Source organism: Bos indicus, chromosome 13 (assembly GCF_029378745.1).
Source record: "Bos indicus isolate NIAB-ARS_2022 breed Sahiwal x Tharparkar chromosome 13, NIAB-ARS_B.indTharparkar_mat_pri_1.0, whole genome shotgun sequence".
In the NCBI taxonomy this organism is placed as follows: Eukaryota; Metazoa; Chordata; class Mammalia; order Artiodactyla; family Bovidae; genus Bos; species Bos indicus.
Window position 1 is genome coordinate 32,365,327 of NC_091772.1, and position 16,615 is coordinate 32,381,941.

At 38.2% G+C, this 16,615-nt stretch overlaps 1 protein-coding gene across 1 annotated transcript in view; it reads left to right on the forward strand.

The window, feature by feature from the left end:
* The window catches only part of MRC1 (mannose receptor C-type 1), a 124,070-nt gene that overhangs the window by 70,809 nt on the left and 36,646 nt on the right, over positions 1-16,615 (forward strand). The window contains exons 17-22 of the mRNA XM_070800891.1: positions 5,526-5,689; positions 6,743-6,810; positions 8,236-8,336; positions 10,512-10,654; positions 10,992-11,106; positions 14,550-14,716. Coding sequence (XP_070656992.1) covers positions 5,526-5,689; positions 6,743-6,810; positions 8,236-8,336; positions 10,512-10,654; positions 10,992-11,106; positions 14,550-14,716 — 758 coding nt within the window. The remainder of the gene's footprint in view (positions 1-5,525; positions 5,690-6,742; positions 6,811-8,235; positions 8,337-10,511; positions 10,655-10,991; positions 11,107-14,549; positions 14,717-16,615) is intronic.

Sequence of the window (16,615 nt, forward strand, 5' to 3'; positions counted from 1 at the left end):
TGGCTATCTGTTTTACATATGGTAATGTAAATTTCCATGTTACTCTTTCCATACAGCTCACCCTCTCCTCCCCTCTCCCCATATCCATAAGTCTATTCTCTTTGTTTCTCCATCGCTGCCCTGTAAGTAAATTCTTCAGTACCGTTTTTCTAGATTCCATATATATGCATTAGAATATGATATTTATATTTCTCTTTCTGACTTACTTCACTCTGTATAATAGGTTCTAGGTTCATCCACCTCATCAGAACTGACTCAAAGGCATTTCATTTTATGGCTGAGTAATATTCCATTGTGTGTATGTACCACAACTTCTTTATCCACTCATCTGCCAATGGGCATCTAGGTTGCTTCCGTGTTCTAGCTATTGTAAATTGTGCTGCAATGAACAATGCAGCACATGTGTTGAAAAAAACATGTGTCTTTTTCAATCTTGGTTTCCTCAGGGTATATGCCTGAGTGGGATTGCTGGGTCATAGGGTGGTTTTATTCCTAGTTTTTAAAGGAATCTCTGAACTGTCTTCCATAGTGTCTGTATCAATTTACATTCCCATCAAAAGTGCAGGAGTGTTCCTTTTCTCCACACCCTTTCCAGCATTTATTGTTTGTAGGTTTTTTTATGATGGCCATTCTGACTGGTGTACGGTGATATCTCATTGTAGTTTTGATTTGCATTTCTCTGATAATGAGCGACGTTGAGCATCTTTTCATGTGTTTGTTAGCCATCTGTATGTCTTCTGTGGAGAAATGTCTGTTTAGGTCTTTTTCTCACTTTTTGATTGGGTTGTTTGTTTTTCTGGCATTGAGTTGTATGAGCTGCTTGTATATTTTGGAAATTAATCCTCTGTCAGTTGTTTCATTTGTTATTATTTTCTCCCATTCTGAGGGTTATCTTCACCTTGCTTATAATTTCCTTTGCTGTGCAAAAGCTTTAAGTTTAATCAGGTCCCACTTGTTTACTTTTGTTTTTATCTCTATTACTCTAGGAGATGGTTCATAGAGGATCTTGCTTTGATTTATGTCAGAGAGTGTTCTGCCTATGTTTTCCTCTAGGAGTTTTATAGTTTCTGGTCTTACAGTTAGGTATTTAATCCATTTTGAGTTTATCTTTGTATATGGTGTTACAAAGTGTTCTAATTTCATTCTTTTACATGTAGCTGTCCAGTTTTCCCAGCACCATTTATTGAAGAGGCTATCTATGCCCCATTGTATATTCTTGCCTCCTTTGTCAAATATAAGGTACCCATAGGTGCATGGATTTATTTCTGGGCTTTCTATCTTGTTCCATTGGTCTGTATTTCTGTTTCTATGCCAGTACCATACTGTCTTGATGGCTGTAGCTTTGTAGTATAATCTGAAGTCAGGAAGGTTGATTCCTCCAGCTCCAGTCTTCTTTCTCAAGACTGCTTTGGCTGTTCAGGGTCTTCTGTGTTTCCGTATGAATTGTTAAATTTTTTGTTCTAGTTCTGTGAAAAATGCCATTGGTAATTTGATAGGGATCACATTGAATCTGTAGATTGCATTTGGTAGTATAGTCATTCTAACAATATTGATTCTTCCTACCCAGGAATATGGAATATCTCTCCATCTGTTTATGTCATCTTTTATTTCTTTCATTAGTGTCTTATAATTTTCTGTGTATAGTTCTTTTGTCTCCTTAGGTAAGCTTATTCCTAGATATTTAATTCTTTTTGTTGCAATGGTGAATGGGATTGATTCCTTAATTTCTCTTTCTGGTTTTTCATTGTTAGTATATAGAAATGGAAGTGATTTCTGTGTATTGATATTGTATCCTACAACTTTGCTAAATTCACTGATTAGCTCTAGTAATTTTCTGATACTGTCTTTAGGGTTTTCTATATACAGTATCATGTCATCTGAAAACAGTGAGAGCTTTACTTCTTCTTTTCTGAACCTAGATTCCTTTTATTTCTTTTTCTTCCCTGATTACTGTCGCTAGCACTTCCAGAACTATGTTGAATAACAGTGGTGAAAGTGGACGCCCTTGTCTTGTTCCTAATCTTAGGGGGAATGCTTTCAGGTTTTCACCATTGAGAATAATGTTTGCTGTAGGCTTATCATATATGGCCTTTGCTATGTTGAGGTAGGTTCCTTCTATGCCCATTTTTTGAAGAGTTTTAATCATAAATGGGTGCTGAATTTTGTCAAAGGCTTTTTGTGCATCTATCAAGATTATCATATGATTTTTATCTTTCAATTTGTTAATATGGTGTATCACATTGATTTATGTATATTGAAGAATCCTTGCATCCCTGGAATAAACCCAACTTGATTATGCTATATGAGCTTTTTGATGTGTTGCTGAATTCTGTTTGCTAAAATTTTGTTGAGGATTTTTGCATCTATGTTCATCAGTGATATTGGCCTATAGTTTTCTTTTTTTGTGTTGTCTTTGTCTGGTTTTGGTATAAGGGTGATGGTAGCCTTATTGAATGAATTTGAAAGTGTTCCTTCCTCTGCAATTTTTGGAAAGAGTTTAAGAAGGATAGGCATTAGCTCTTCTCTAAATGTTTGATAGAATTCTCCTGTGAAGCCATCTGGTCCTGGGCTTTTGTTTTTTGGGGAGATTTTTTATCACAGCTTCAGTTTCAGTGCTTGTAATTGGGTTGTTCATAATTTCTATTTCTTCTTGGTTCAGTCTTGGAAGATTGAACTTTTCTAAGAATCTGTCCATTTCTTCCAGGTTATCCATTTTATTGCCACATAATTGTTCATAATAGTCTCTTGTAATCCTTTGTATTTCTGCATTGTCTGTTGTAACCTCTCCTTTTTTGTTTCTAATTTTGTTGATTTGATTATTTTATTTTTCTTGATGAGTCTGGCTAAAGGTTGGTCAATTTTGTTTATCTTCTCAAAGAACCAGCTTTTAGTTTTATTAATCTTTACTATTGTTTCTTTCATTTCTTTTTCATTTATTTCTGCTTGGATCTTTATGATTTCTTTCCTTCTACTAATTTTGGGTTCTTTTGTTCTTCCTTTTCTAATTGTTTTAGGTGTTAAGTTAGGTTGTCTATTCAATGTTTTTCTTGTTTCTTGAGGTATATGCAACTTTGCTAAATTCACTCATTAGCTCTAGTAATTTTCTGATACTGTCTTTAGGGTTTTCTATGTACAGTATCATGTCATCTGAAAACAGTGAGAGCTTTTGTAATGCTATAAACTTCCCTGTTAGAACTACTTTTGCTGCATCCCATAGGTTTTGAGTTGTCATGTTTTCACTGTCATTTCTTCCTAGAAATATTTTGATTTCCCTTTTGATTTCTTCAGTAACCTATTGTTTGTAGCTCCACCCATTCAGGCACTTAGAGGGCTCCCTTGCCTGGGGTCCTTCTCTGTTGTTCAGCACATCAGGAACATAGGGTGGCTCCCCTGGCTGGGGTCCTACTCTGTAGATCAGCATGTCAGGCACTTAAAGGGGCACCCTGGGTAGGGTCCTACTCTGTAGTTCAGTGCTTCAGATGTTTGATGGGCCAACCTCTCTATTGTTCAGCTGCTGATGCTGGCAGATGGGGAGAGAGGCTATGGTGACGGCTCCACCCCCTACACGTGATTCAGCAGTATCGCCTTGCTTCCATGGCTGCCTGGCTTTCCTCCACAGGCATTTCCCCCCACAACCTCCTCCCTCATATCCCCTCACTGTCTCTCCACAGTCAACAGCAACCCTCGCCTTGGGATTGCTCCACAGTCCCTAAACTCCAGCTGCCAGCTGCTGCGCCTTCCACAGGACCTGCGTCCCTGTCCAGGGTGTGTATGGCTGCAGCAAAGACTGTCTGATTCTCATTCCATTTAGGCTGCCACAGGTCAGCAGTTTCACTCTCAGCCTTAAATTTTTCTCCTCTGACTCAGACAGTTGCCCTGATGTAGGGATCAGACACCCCTGCTTCGGTTCCCCCACCCACCGAGGGCAGGTCCAGTCCTACTAACACTCCTGTCTTTCCCCCTAGTTCCTTCCTCCTACCGAGTTTTGTGTGGTTCTATGTATTCTTTTCCGCTGCTCAGGTACTCCTGTCTGCTCTCAGCTGGTATTCTGCATGCACTTCTGTGTCTGAAGGTGTATTCCTGATGTATCCGTGGAGAGAGATGTACTCCATGTCAACCTACTCTTTTGCCATCTTGTTCTACCTCCGCCTTTTTTTTTCTTTTCTAATATTGATAGATTTTTTTTCTCTCGTTGCTTTCTTAGAGGGGTGGGGGGTGGGTGTGGAATGCTTACCCTGGGAAGATAAAAGAGATTCTTAATATCTTTGAGAATCTTATGAGAACTTGCATCTTCTCCTCCAGACAGATACTGACATGCACAAGCATCAGGCATGTTAATGCAATTTCTCAGTGTTCATGAATCAAATCCAAGGGCCTAATGTATGACTTTCCTATAGCTGCTGTAACAGATTACCACAAATTTGGTGGCTACACGCATTTATTCTCTTACAGTTCTGGAGGTCAGGAATATGATCTCAGTTTCCCTGGGCTGAAATCAAGGGATGGACAGGACCATGCTCCTTCCAGAGGCTCTAAAGGAGAGTCTATAGCCTTGTTGTCACCAGCTCTAGAGCTGCATTCCTTACATTTGGTGGTTAATGGCCCACTCCTTCTTCATCAAAACCAACGATGTAGCATCTTCCTTCATTTGTCACAAAGCCACCTTCTTCTGTACTCACATCTCCCTCTGTCTCCCACTATAAGGATACTTATGATTTACATTTGGGGCCTACCTAGAAAACTTAGGATAATCTCTCCATCTAAAGTTTTTAACTTAATCACATCTACAAAGTACCTTTTTTCTGTATAACATTTACAGATTCCAGATATTAATACGTGGATATCAGGACTTCCCTGTTGATCCAGTGGCTAAGACTCCATGCTCCCAATGCAGGGCTGAGGTTCAATCCTTGGTTAGGGAACTAGAACACACACTGTCACAACTAAAGACCCCAGTGTAAGCCACAACTAAGACCCAGTGCAGCCGAATCAATTCTAAAAGCAAAAAAGACCTGGGTATGTTTTGGACTCTTATTCAGCCTGCTACAGCACAGAACCATAGAATTCTTTGATTGGGAAGAAGCCTTGGAAGCTCTCCGGGTATGGGAATTCCTTAGTTCTCCAATTATACACTGAAGCATCATCAAAGTACATCTGTTAAAACCTCTTTGTTACACTGAGATGAAAACTGCTTTCTCATGGCTTCTATTCTTTGAATCTAGAACATTTGGGTACATGTATGTTAATTATTCCAGCTCTGTGATTCTTTGATGAATGTAACGTTGGGAGTTCTCTTACCCAATAATGATACGTGGAACTTAGTTTTTACAGAATTGTTGGAAAGTAGATATTTGGGTTTAGGTAATTCAGTCTATATTGGCATAAATGTTCTGCTCCTTCTGAGTTCTCAGAGTTGCAGATACCTCTGAAGGGCTGCTCTGCCCTTTTCACTTTTGTGTAGCTTACATACTAGATTCTTGAATTCGTCTAAGTAAAATTCATCACCTTTTTCATTTATTTTTCAGATCTACCAGTCACCGATGATGGGTGGGTTATTTACAAAGACTACCAGTATTATTTCAGCAAAGAGAAGGCAACCATGGACAAGGCACGAGAATTTTGCAAGAGGAATTTTGGTGATCTTGTTTCTATCCGAAGTGAAAGTGAAAAGAAGTTTCTATGGAAATATGTAAGAATGTGAATAAGAATGAAATAGTGACATGTGATAAGCAACAATAATGTCTGCAATTGCTACCTCATGGTGCAATTTCCAATTATGTGCTGAATTTGAACCTCCTAAGGTCAGGAGTAAAGATATGAGTCCCAGGGGAAGGGAGGAGGGTGCTGGCCATCACATAAGTGAATGACTTGATTGTTGGAATATTCAGTGCAGAATCATAGAACCCAGAAACAGTGTTTAGACTTTTTGGGAGGACTGACTGGGCTTTGGGAGAATCCAGACTTGATGGCTTGACTTCACTAATTTTGTTTTCAAAGATTATCATTCTTAACTAGTTGTTAAATATCAGTCCTGAACCCTTGTATACAGTGTAAGTTGATTATTAATTTATGTCTTAGTTGGATTAGTTTCTTGGTCAATAGATAGTACAGTTTGATTATTCATATAAGACTGTTTCTTGACTATACCGAAATTTCAGCTAACAGCTAAAGTATAATTGATTTTTTCCAAGCATACTTCACTCACTCTTCCTTTTTAAAAATCTTCATGGCGTCTTTATTGTTATCCAGAAAAGCGGTAAGAGAGAAGGAAAAATTAAACTCAACAGTAATGAAAGAGTAAGAATTCATTTCATTATGAAGGTTTTGGAGTGTAGTCTGATTCGTCTCCATTTTCATAGATATACCATGGTTTGAAAATTTCAAGGTATTTCCTAATATTGCACCAATATATGTGTGGATGGAGAAGTCTTTCCTTAGACACATAATCCCAAATGATTACTTTGTTTAAAAGAATATCTTTAATAATATCTAATTACTAATGGTATTTGATATTACAGAGAATATCTTAAGGTATTTGCTATATAAATACAGGTTGTTACATAATGTGCATTTTTTTTCCATTTTATTTCTGTGAAAAACATTGAATGTACAACAGAGTTTCTGCTTGATTGCCTCCTTAGAAAAGTCCCTAACAGCCTGTCTCATTAACCTGTAGGTTTTATTTAAAATTTGCCTATCATATAAGTACAGATTGAACTATATGTAAACTTACATGTTCTAGGTGAACAGGAATGATGTACAGCCGGCATATTTTATTGGTTTATTGATCAGCTTGGATAAAAAATTTATGTAAGTAAATCAAAATAAAACAACTTTGCTAAGGACAGTGACGTGATGAACACTAAAGAGCAATTTTCAGACTTTCTTTTTGCTAAATGCATTTAAAAAAATCCTGATGGGCTCTCAATCTACAGAGCATCTTTTTAAAAAACTAATTTTAAAAAGTCCTTTTAAGTATTTTCAACAATATAGTTCTCAGATAAACAACTCAAGCTCTGATTGAAACTTACAAAATGTCACCTCTCTGTTTTAGGGGGTCATCACCTGTTAGTAAATCATCTATTAGGAAGATGTATTACCCAAATATGAATATTGAATTTATTTGAAAAATTATTCCCATTGGGACTGTCTTTGGTGCCCAGAACCAATTGTGACTGCTGTTGCTGTTTTTGGCAGGAAAGACCCAAACTCACTCTCATTATTATTTTTTAAAAAGATTTAGAAATTAAAAAAAATTTTGACTGCTCTGGGTCTTCGTTACAGCATGAGGGCTCTCTAGTTGTGGTACACAGGCTTAGTTGCCCCTTAGCATGTGGAATTTTAGTTCCTGACCAGGGATGAAACTGTGTCCCCTGCATTGGAAGATGGACTCTTAACCACTGGACCATCAGGAAAGTCCCATATAAATTATTTTTAAAGATCAGGATGTTTGATGTTCCTTTGGGCAAGCATCCATTTTAACCACCTCCAAAAGAGAAGGTGGAATTCAATGATCTCCTTTCTCTTTCTAGCTAATAGCCTCAGAATTTCTATAATTTATGAAAATAAACATTGGCTTACCTATCTTAGAGGGCTTCCCTTGTAGCTCAGTTGGTAAAGAATCCTCCTGCAATGCAGGAGATCCTAGTTTGATCCCTGGGTTGGGAAGATCCTCTGAAGAAGGGAAAGGCTACCCACTCCAGTGTTCTGGCCTGGAGAATTTCATGGACTGTATAGTCCATGGGGTTGCAAAGAGTCGGACAGGCCTGAGCAACTTTCACTTTTCACCTATCTTGGAAGGAACCAGAGTAAACATGAAAATCAGAGAATGGGGCCCAATGAGAAACTCTATATTCTCTGTCTCTCTGTGGGTAGTTTTGTTTTGTGGGAATCATGCCCAAGAAATACTATGGGAAGATGTTTACTTTGAGTCCATTTCTAGGGTAACTGGGAATCTCCATTTCTTCTCTCACTTCAAGACTAAAAGCACTTACCTCTTCTGTGGAGGGAAAAGAAGGCAGACTAGTCAGGCATCCAGTTGCTACAGGAGATCTCAATGCCCCAGGAGCAGCAGCTAGCTTTCCGGGGTTCCTAGTGGTCTCTGTAGAAACCTCTCTTCTCTTTGCTTAAGATGCTGTGGTCTCTTCATCTTAATTAACTTGCCTGTTCCCACCACTAGGAGTTCCTAACTCTTGTAATTAGATTTTTGCCTAATACCTTAATTTTCTTTTCCAGTTGGATGGATGGAAGCAAAGTGGATTATGTGGCTTGGGCCACAGGTGAACCCAATTTTGCAAATGATGATGAAAACTGTGTAACCATGTATTCAAATTCAGGTAAACAAGATCACAATCTTCTTTAAAAAAAATTTTTTTTGTTGTGGTAAAATTACATAATATAAACGATACAATTTTAACCATATTTAACTATACAGTTCAGTGGCACTGAGTACAATTCACACTGTTGTAAAACTCTCACCATCATCCATCTCCCGATTTTTCACCTTTCTAAACTGAAACTCTGTCCCCATTAAACACTAACTCCCTATCCCCCATCCCCCCCACCCCAAGCCCCTGGACCTACCGATGTACTTCCTGACTCTATGAATTAGACTCTTCTAGGTACCTCGTGTAAGTGGAATCAAGCAGTATTTGCCTATACCTAAAGTATACTGGGGAGAAGGCAATGGCACCCCACTCTAGTACTCTTGCCTGGAAAATCCCATGGACGGAGGAGCCTGGTAGGCTGCAGCCCATGGGGTCACTGAGGGTCGGACACGACTGAGCGACTTCACTCTCACTTTTCACTTTCATGCATTGGAGAAGGAAATGGCAACCCACTCCAGTGTTCTTGCCTGGAGAATCCCAGGGACGGATGAGCCTGGTGGGCTGCCATCTCTGGGGTCTCACAGAGTCGGACACGACTGAAGCAACTTAGCAAAGTATATTGGAATGCATTTTTAAGGTTAACTTAATATATATCCTACAAACAGATTATACCTTCATTTTTTCCCCCTGTGCTATATAGTAAGTTCTCATTAGTTATCTATTTTACTCATAGTAGAGTATATATGTCAATCCCAATCTCCCAATTCATCTCACTCCACTTTTCTCTCCTTGGTGTCCATACATCGGTTCTCCATGTCTGTGTCTCTATTTCTGCTTTGCAAACAGGTTCATCTATACCATTTTTCTAGATTCCATGTATATGCATTAATATACAATATTTATTTTCCTCTTTCTGATTTACTTCACTCTGTATGACAAACTCTAGGTCCATCCATGTCTCTGCAAATGGCACAATTTTGTTCCTTTTTATGGCTGAGTAGAATCTGCCCTGTAGTGTGATGTGTCATTTGCTACATCCCTAGGCTAAAAGTAGCAAGTTATGTGCTACATCAGATAAGAAAAGAGAGAATGAAGAATTCTAATTTTAGCAACACAACTGTTCAGTTTGTAAGGTGAATGGATACTACATCCTTTCTTCTTATAAATAAATAAGCTAATGAATGACACAGTCTTCTCACTTCTTCTCATTTTATGAAACATTTTTTATCTCCATGTCTTTAACTGTAAAATGGGAGTAACAACAGAATGTATCTGATGTCGAGAAAATTGAGGAGATCATACATCTAAACTACTAAGCAAATGCTTATATATATAAAGTTTATGTATCATTAGATTATTATTACTAGCAAGTCTGGCTATTTAAATAATTGTGTAACACCTAATATAGTCTTTGCTCATAGTAAACACTTGATTCGGAGAAGGCAATGGCTCCCCACTCCAGTACTTTTGCCTGGAAAATCCCATGGACGGAGGAGCCTGGTAGGCTGCAGTCCATGGGGTCGCTAGAGTCGGACACGCCTGAGCAACTTCACTTTTACTTTTCACTTTCATGCATTGGAGAAGGAAATGGCAACCCACTCCAGTGTTCTTGCCTTGAGAATCCCAGGGACGTGGAAGCCTGGTGGGCTCCCGTCTATGGGGTCGCACAGAGTCGGACACGACTGAAGTGACTTAGCAGTAGCAGTAGCAAACACTTGATTAAAATTGAACTATTACTGGTTTAAGTGAAAGCTCAAAAGGTTATCCACATAGATCTTTCTGGTCTCTTGTGTAAATGATGTTTGTAGTATAAATCATTTTTGAGAATCCTTATACAATATAAACACATTTTTTTATAAGTATTTTTAACTACTATATGTAAAATAGATAAACAACAAATACCTACTGTATGGCACAGGGAACTATTTTAATATCTTGTAATAGCCTATAATGGAAAAGAATCTGAAAAAGAACATATATATATATTCTTATATATAATTCTTATATAATCCTCTTTTTCAGATTCTTTTATATAGTATATATAAAATGGAGTCACTGTGCTGTATACTCAAAACATAACATTGTAAAGCAACTTTACTTCAATAAAAAGTTGTTTGTTTTGGGGAAAAAAGGGGTTTAAAGGTAAATATGTAAATCTAATATAACTATTCTGTTGTTTGTCAGGGTTTTGGAATGACATTAACTGTGGTTATCCAAATGCCTTCATCTGCCAGCGCCATAACAGCAGCATCAATGCCACAGTTGTCCCGACCACGGTGTCAGTCCCAGGAGGTTGTAAAGAAGGTTGGAATTTTTACAATCACAAGGTACTAAGAAAATCTAGTTGTAGTCCTGGCTCTGATCAATATGGAGAGTGACAATGCAAATCTTTCAGCTTTAAGTTAACTTTTGCTTACCTCATCAATTCAGAGAATTTTAGGCAAGAGCTCCCGTGTTACATTCTCTATGGGAATTGAGAGTAGACTTGAAGGTATTATCCAAATACACAAATGCCTGTTGTCCCAAGGTAGAAAAAAACTTTTTTACCCTCCATTTTTGATTGGTTGTGAGCAAACATATATTTAGCTCTGAATCACTTTCATTTCTTTAGTACACACTATTATCTGTATGTAATTCCTGTGATTTTTTTCCCTTCCATCCCAGTGTTTCAAAATCTTTGGATTTGTTGAAGAAGAAAGAAAAAATTGGCAAGAGGCACGAAAAGATTGCATAGGATTTGGAGGAAATCTGGCATCCATATACAATGAAAAAGAGCAAGGTGTGTGGGCTGTTTTATAGTCAGTGATGCACATAAATATGTAATTTTTTCCCTAAAAAATGGTAGACTGTTGCTTATAGTAAATGATTTTTTTATTTTCTAGAGTAAAGTCTAGGAAGGAAGAACAAACTCTTATTGAGAGCTATTTTATTAGTTGTAGGCACTATGCTGAATGTCTTATGTGTAAATCGCCTTTCCATTTTTATAATGAATCTATTGAAGCAGGAATCATCAGTCCAGTGTGAATGAGGAAGTGGTGTGCAGAAAGTCTTAGGTCAAGGAGCTTGGTGGGAAGGGGTAGGACTGGGAATCAAACTGGATCTTCCAGCTTCAGTTCTATCGTTTTCTGCCAAACTGGTTTGTTCACAAAAGAGCCAAAAAAGTAGAGGTTTCTCGGAATAAAATTTTTAAATTGCTCATTTTCCATTTACTGCTCTTCTAATCACTTGATCCTATAACTTATAATTCAATAAAACTAATTTTCCAATAGAAACATTGAACAAATTGAGAAAAAAAAATTAGAGAAAACATGAGGATAAGCCAGAGCTTTAAAGAACAGGAGGAGGAAACATACCATTTCCATATAGCAGATAATAAAATTCATTATATTGTTGTCAATAGGAGGTACTTGAGCCTTTCACTTGGTCTTTTGGGGGCCACTTTATTTGTAGATATTTGCTTAGTTACTTTAAAAAGGATGTTGACCAATTGCAGGCCATTCAGATGAAAGTAACCAAACAGATGAAAGTTTTGAAACCACAGCTAGCCATGAATAAGGACTGTTTGAAAGACCCTATATTTCACAGTCAGAAAAGATGTGAACTTTGAAGGATTGTCCCATGTGACTCGAGAAGGAAGACTTAGATCCCATAAAGGGCAGTTACGGGGAAACAATTTTAATCTCAGAATTAGGAGCTTATTCCAACAATTAGAGTTAATTGGATGGGTTGCTTCATGCATTTTTAAAGAACTGTAAAAATGCTTATATTAGAAGGTACTCAAGTTGGTGCTGCAGAGTCACATATGTTGATTGGTATATAGCCTGGAAGATGCTCAATGAATATTTATTGTACAGAGGAATTTATGCAGATGTTGTGGGGGGAGAGATATAGACTGGATGGTTTCTAAGTTCCCTTTTGGTTCTGAGGTTCTTTGACTTCCAAAATCATTTACTGGAAAAAAAATGGTTTATCTCAAAAAATGTAAGAAAGAAGAGAGACCTTGGAACCCCGTGTGTCACTCCCCCAAGTGTGAATTTCAGTTCACGAATGCCACCATGTGCTTCTTCGGAATGCATTCTACACTAAATCAACATAGCTTTCTCTGAGAACCTTTGACAAGTTCAGCAGCTTGCCAGATGCTGGAATAAAAGTGTCAAACCATAGCACACAATAAAAAAATTCAAGAGTATAATATTCACATTTCTCTAACCAGTCTACCACATTTTGGGCTTAGCTACCCAGCAGAGAAACACAATAATTGATTTCCGCTCTTAACCACAGAGTTCTGATTCCTGGCATCACAAAATTAGAACCTGGGTAATAGAGATGTGCAGAAGGAAACAATTTTCAGATAAAATAACATTATTCCTGGCAAAACAGGCACACGTTGGATTCTTATTGTAGTTCTTGGCAGAAAACAAGTCAGTGTTGAAATATTGGCAGGTAGAGCTTTTCCACATTTCATTTTGAGTTGGGGATAGGGCAAGAGTTATGATCTTGTTTGGGAAATAAAAACAAAATATATATCTGTCCATGCACTTTTCTTTCTGAAAATATTAGAATCTTTTCTTTACTTTTAGTTAGTTGAGAAATAAGCAAATTTCTGAGCAGGGTGGTGACATCTTCTTTTCTGCTGAAGAATAAGCATATAGCAGTGGCCCTTCTCTGGAACTGTTTTTTTTTTTTTTTTTTTCATGAATAAACAGATAATCTCTGTAGGTTACCTTCTATTTTACATTTTGTATTAGTAACGCAAGTGGTTAGTCATTTGGTTTCCTGTTTGCATTCAGGAGTTGTGTTTAAGTGTGTATGTTTGAAAATTGCCCTATAAAGCGGTGACCACCCCCCACCCCCCACCCCCTCAACCTTCTGGGCACCAGGGACCCGTTTCATGGCAGTTTTTCTACGGACTGGGTGGGGAGGTGGTTTCGAGATGATTCAAGTGCATTACATTTATTGTGCACTTATTACATTGTGATATAATGTTAAATAATTAGATAACCCACCATATGAAAAATCAGATCACCAGGCATTAAATTCTCATAAGGAGCATGCAACCTAAATCCCTCACATGTGCAGTTCACAGAAGGCTTCACACTCCTATGAGAATCTAAAACCACCACTGATCTGACAGGAGGTGGAGCTCAGGAGGTCATGTGAGCAATGTGGAGCATCTATAAATATAGGGAACCCTGCTCACCTTCTGCTTACCTCTTGCTGTGTGGCCCAGTTCCTAACAGGCCATGGACCAGTCTGTGGCTCAGGGATTGGAGACCCTGTTGTAGAGTCAAGGTTCTTCCAGTAGGTGTCCATCTAGTCCTAGGTGTCCACGGCTCCTGGAAGGTAAGATCGCTAACCTCAGAAGACAGCTGCTGTGGTTTGGGAGGCATGGGGATGGGCTACTGGAGAGACAATGGGGAACATGTTGCACTTAAGCCTTTTACAGCTGCTGCATATTTGCCACCATCCTTTCTGCCACAGAATTGGTAAAGAAGCAGCAGGCCATATTTGTCCTACCCTCTCTAACTTTCTCTAGAATTTCTCTCCCAGTGATGTGAGCACTTAGCATCAGGATGCCCCCTAGATCCAAGTACACTCACTGGACATGGATGGCTGCTGACCCCTAGGAGTTGGCCACCCTGCAGGAGTTCTTTGGGTTTGGCAATCCAAGGTGGTGATCATTTGAGAGCTTAATGCTTTTTTATTTTGATAGATAGTTTTTGTTTTCAGAACTTTTTTGAATTAAGAGCTCTTTTTGGCCCCCAGTTGTTATAGTCAGATTATCTTATTTATCTAATTAGGATACCTGCTAACTCATAGGATGACTGCTTGTATCAGAAAAAATATTCTTCGTGCAGGATGGTAGGCAACCACAACACAGATCTGGGTGTACCAGATAGAGACTGGGGCAGGGGTTGGATTTTCGCTGCCCCTTCCCCAGTGCTCCAGTACCCCTGAGCAGAGCACAACCTATACAGCTGTCTGCAGTGACCAGGGTAAAACCTAGACTTTTTATTGTGAAATGCTTTTCAAAGTCCAAAGCTGAAGTGATAACATGCTGGTCAGGTTAGAATGTGTTTGTTTTCATGGTAAAACTTTTAAATGATAATAAAGACATTAACCATGTGCTTTGTATTTGTAAATTCATGTATTTTGAATATTTTTGATATTTGAGTATTTCCCCCCAAAGTTTAAAAATTATCTTGTGAAACTTTCTTTCAGCATTTCTTACATATCATATGAAGAACTCCACTTTTAATGCCTGGACTGGGCTGAATGATATCAATTCAGAACACACCTTCCTTTGGACAGACGGACGAGGAGTTCATTACACAAACTGGGGGAAAGGATACCCTGGTGGGAGAAGGAGCAGTCTTTCTTATGAAGATGTAAGTATCACTGTCAGGTCACCTCTCTGTACACTATCAGTTTGTATTCAGGTCACCATGGTAGTGTTTAATCTTCTGTGAAAAATCTACTTGATCTGATTCATTCTTATAGATTTTAACTGTTTCAGACTGAACCAGCCTTGAACGAAGGAATATAAATTCAGTTAAGAACTCTGTATCTTTAGGTTAAGGGTAGGAAGAGATGGTGATGGTAGTGAGGAATAGGGAAAGTCAGCTCCAACATGGGCTTATGTTGTAGTCAGCATGTACACTTGAACCCAGAGTTAACAATATTCTTTGCATCAGCTGCCCCTAAACTCTTGAAGCTCTTGTAGTATTTGGGATATGGTTACTACTACTGCTTCTAAAGATATCATCATCATCATCATTATCATTGAGCTACCATTTGCAGGGTGCAGACCATGTGCCAGTCTGCTAAGTGCTTTTGTACACTCATCTAAGAGGCAGGCGATGGGTTCATTATTTCACTACTTTTGATCTTATATCATTAAAGCCAACTAATCAGTGTTAAATGCTATATTAGGCATTTCAAAATACACGAAGGAACTTAAGATTTTATTCTTACCTTGAAGAAGCTTACCCTTCAGCTAGATATCAAGTCTTGTAAAGAAAGAAGACTGTAAAAGAATGAAAATGTGTAATGAGAAGAAGCTATAAAGCATGATAGCAGTTAGGAGGAAAGAAACTTACTATGGGATGGAGTGATTTTCACTCCATCTCTATGGAACATATGCAACATATCTACAGAAGTTTTCCTTTGGTGGGAAGAAGGAATATGAGGAAGAATCAGCTATGGGTCTTTTCACTCAAGATGTTTAAAACACAATGATTAGGGGGTGGCAAGGGATGGGGAAGTAATGTTAAGTGGGAAAAGTGAATAAAGTCTTCAAGAAAAAGACATAAGCTGGGTTTTGGCAGGACACAAGGGCTTTGAATATAGCAGGAGTTTCATGCAGAAAAGAAGTAGGAGTCAGCTTTAGAGGGTGGAAAACAGAATTTAGAGAAATTTAGATGCCCTAGGAAAGAGTTTGGACTTTGTCAGATAGGCAACAAAAAAAAAGATTTAAGCAGAAAAATGATTTGATCAGAATGGCATCTTTATAATAATTAATTTGGTCGCTATGTATAGGGTAAATATATTCTGGTTATGGGTAAATAATCTTCTGAGGAGAAATTCTTTGAATCCTTATTACATAAATGAGGCTGAAAAGTAGAATGGAGTGAGATAGGGTTTGCTTAGAAAGACTTCATGGATGAGTGATAAATTTTATTTAAAACAACAAAATTCATTATGGCTCAGGTATTTTTTTTTAAGAACATAATGAAAAGGAGAAACAACAGAAACAAACTAATCTATAAACTGACCATACAGGGCAAAAAAATTGTTAATTTTTGTTAGTTTTATTCCTAGATTTTTTTCTTAGCTTGTATAAAAACATAAAGTTTATTTCACACACACACAAATCAACACATGTGCTGTTACAATTTCAGAGCCTTTACAATGAAGAGGATTAGATAGAGTTTGATAGAGTGGGAGAGAAATGTTCACATGCATTTTGCAGAGGAAATATGCTTGTTCTGTACAGTTTCCTGGCTTAGAACAGAGATGCTGAGCCAGGATAATGAAGGATAATAGCTAAGAAGGGATGAGTGGAGAATCTTGGAAATGTAGGATTACAGGGTTCCAGATAGTTAAGGCTCATGGGATAATGAGGCTGGAGGCAGGGAGGCTGAAAAGATGACTCTGGCCATAGTGAAAGGTGTGGTAGCTTTCTGGGCATTTCTGATAGCAACATTTCTCAGAACCAGCCCCCAAATTTAGTAAGCTCCAGGAGTTGGTAATAGACAGGAAAGCCTGGCATGCTGCAGTCCATGGGG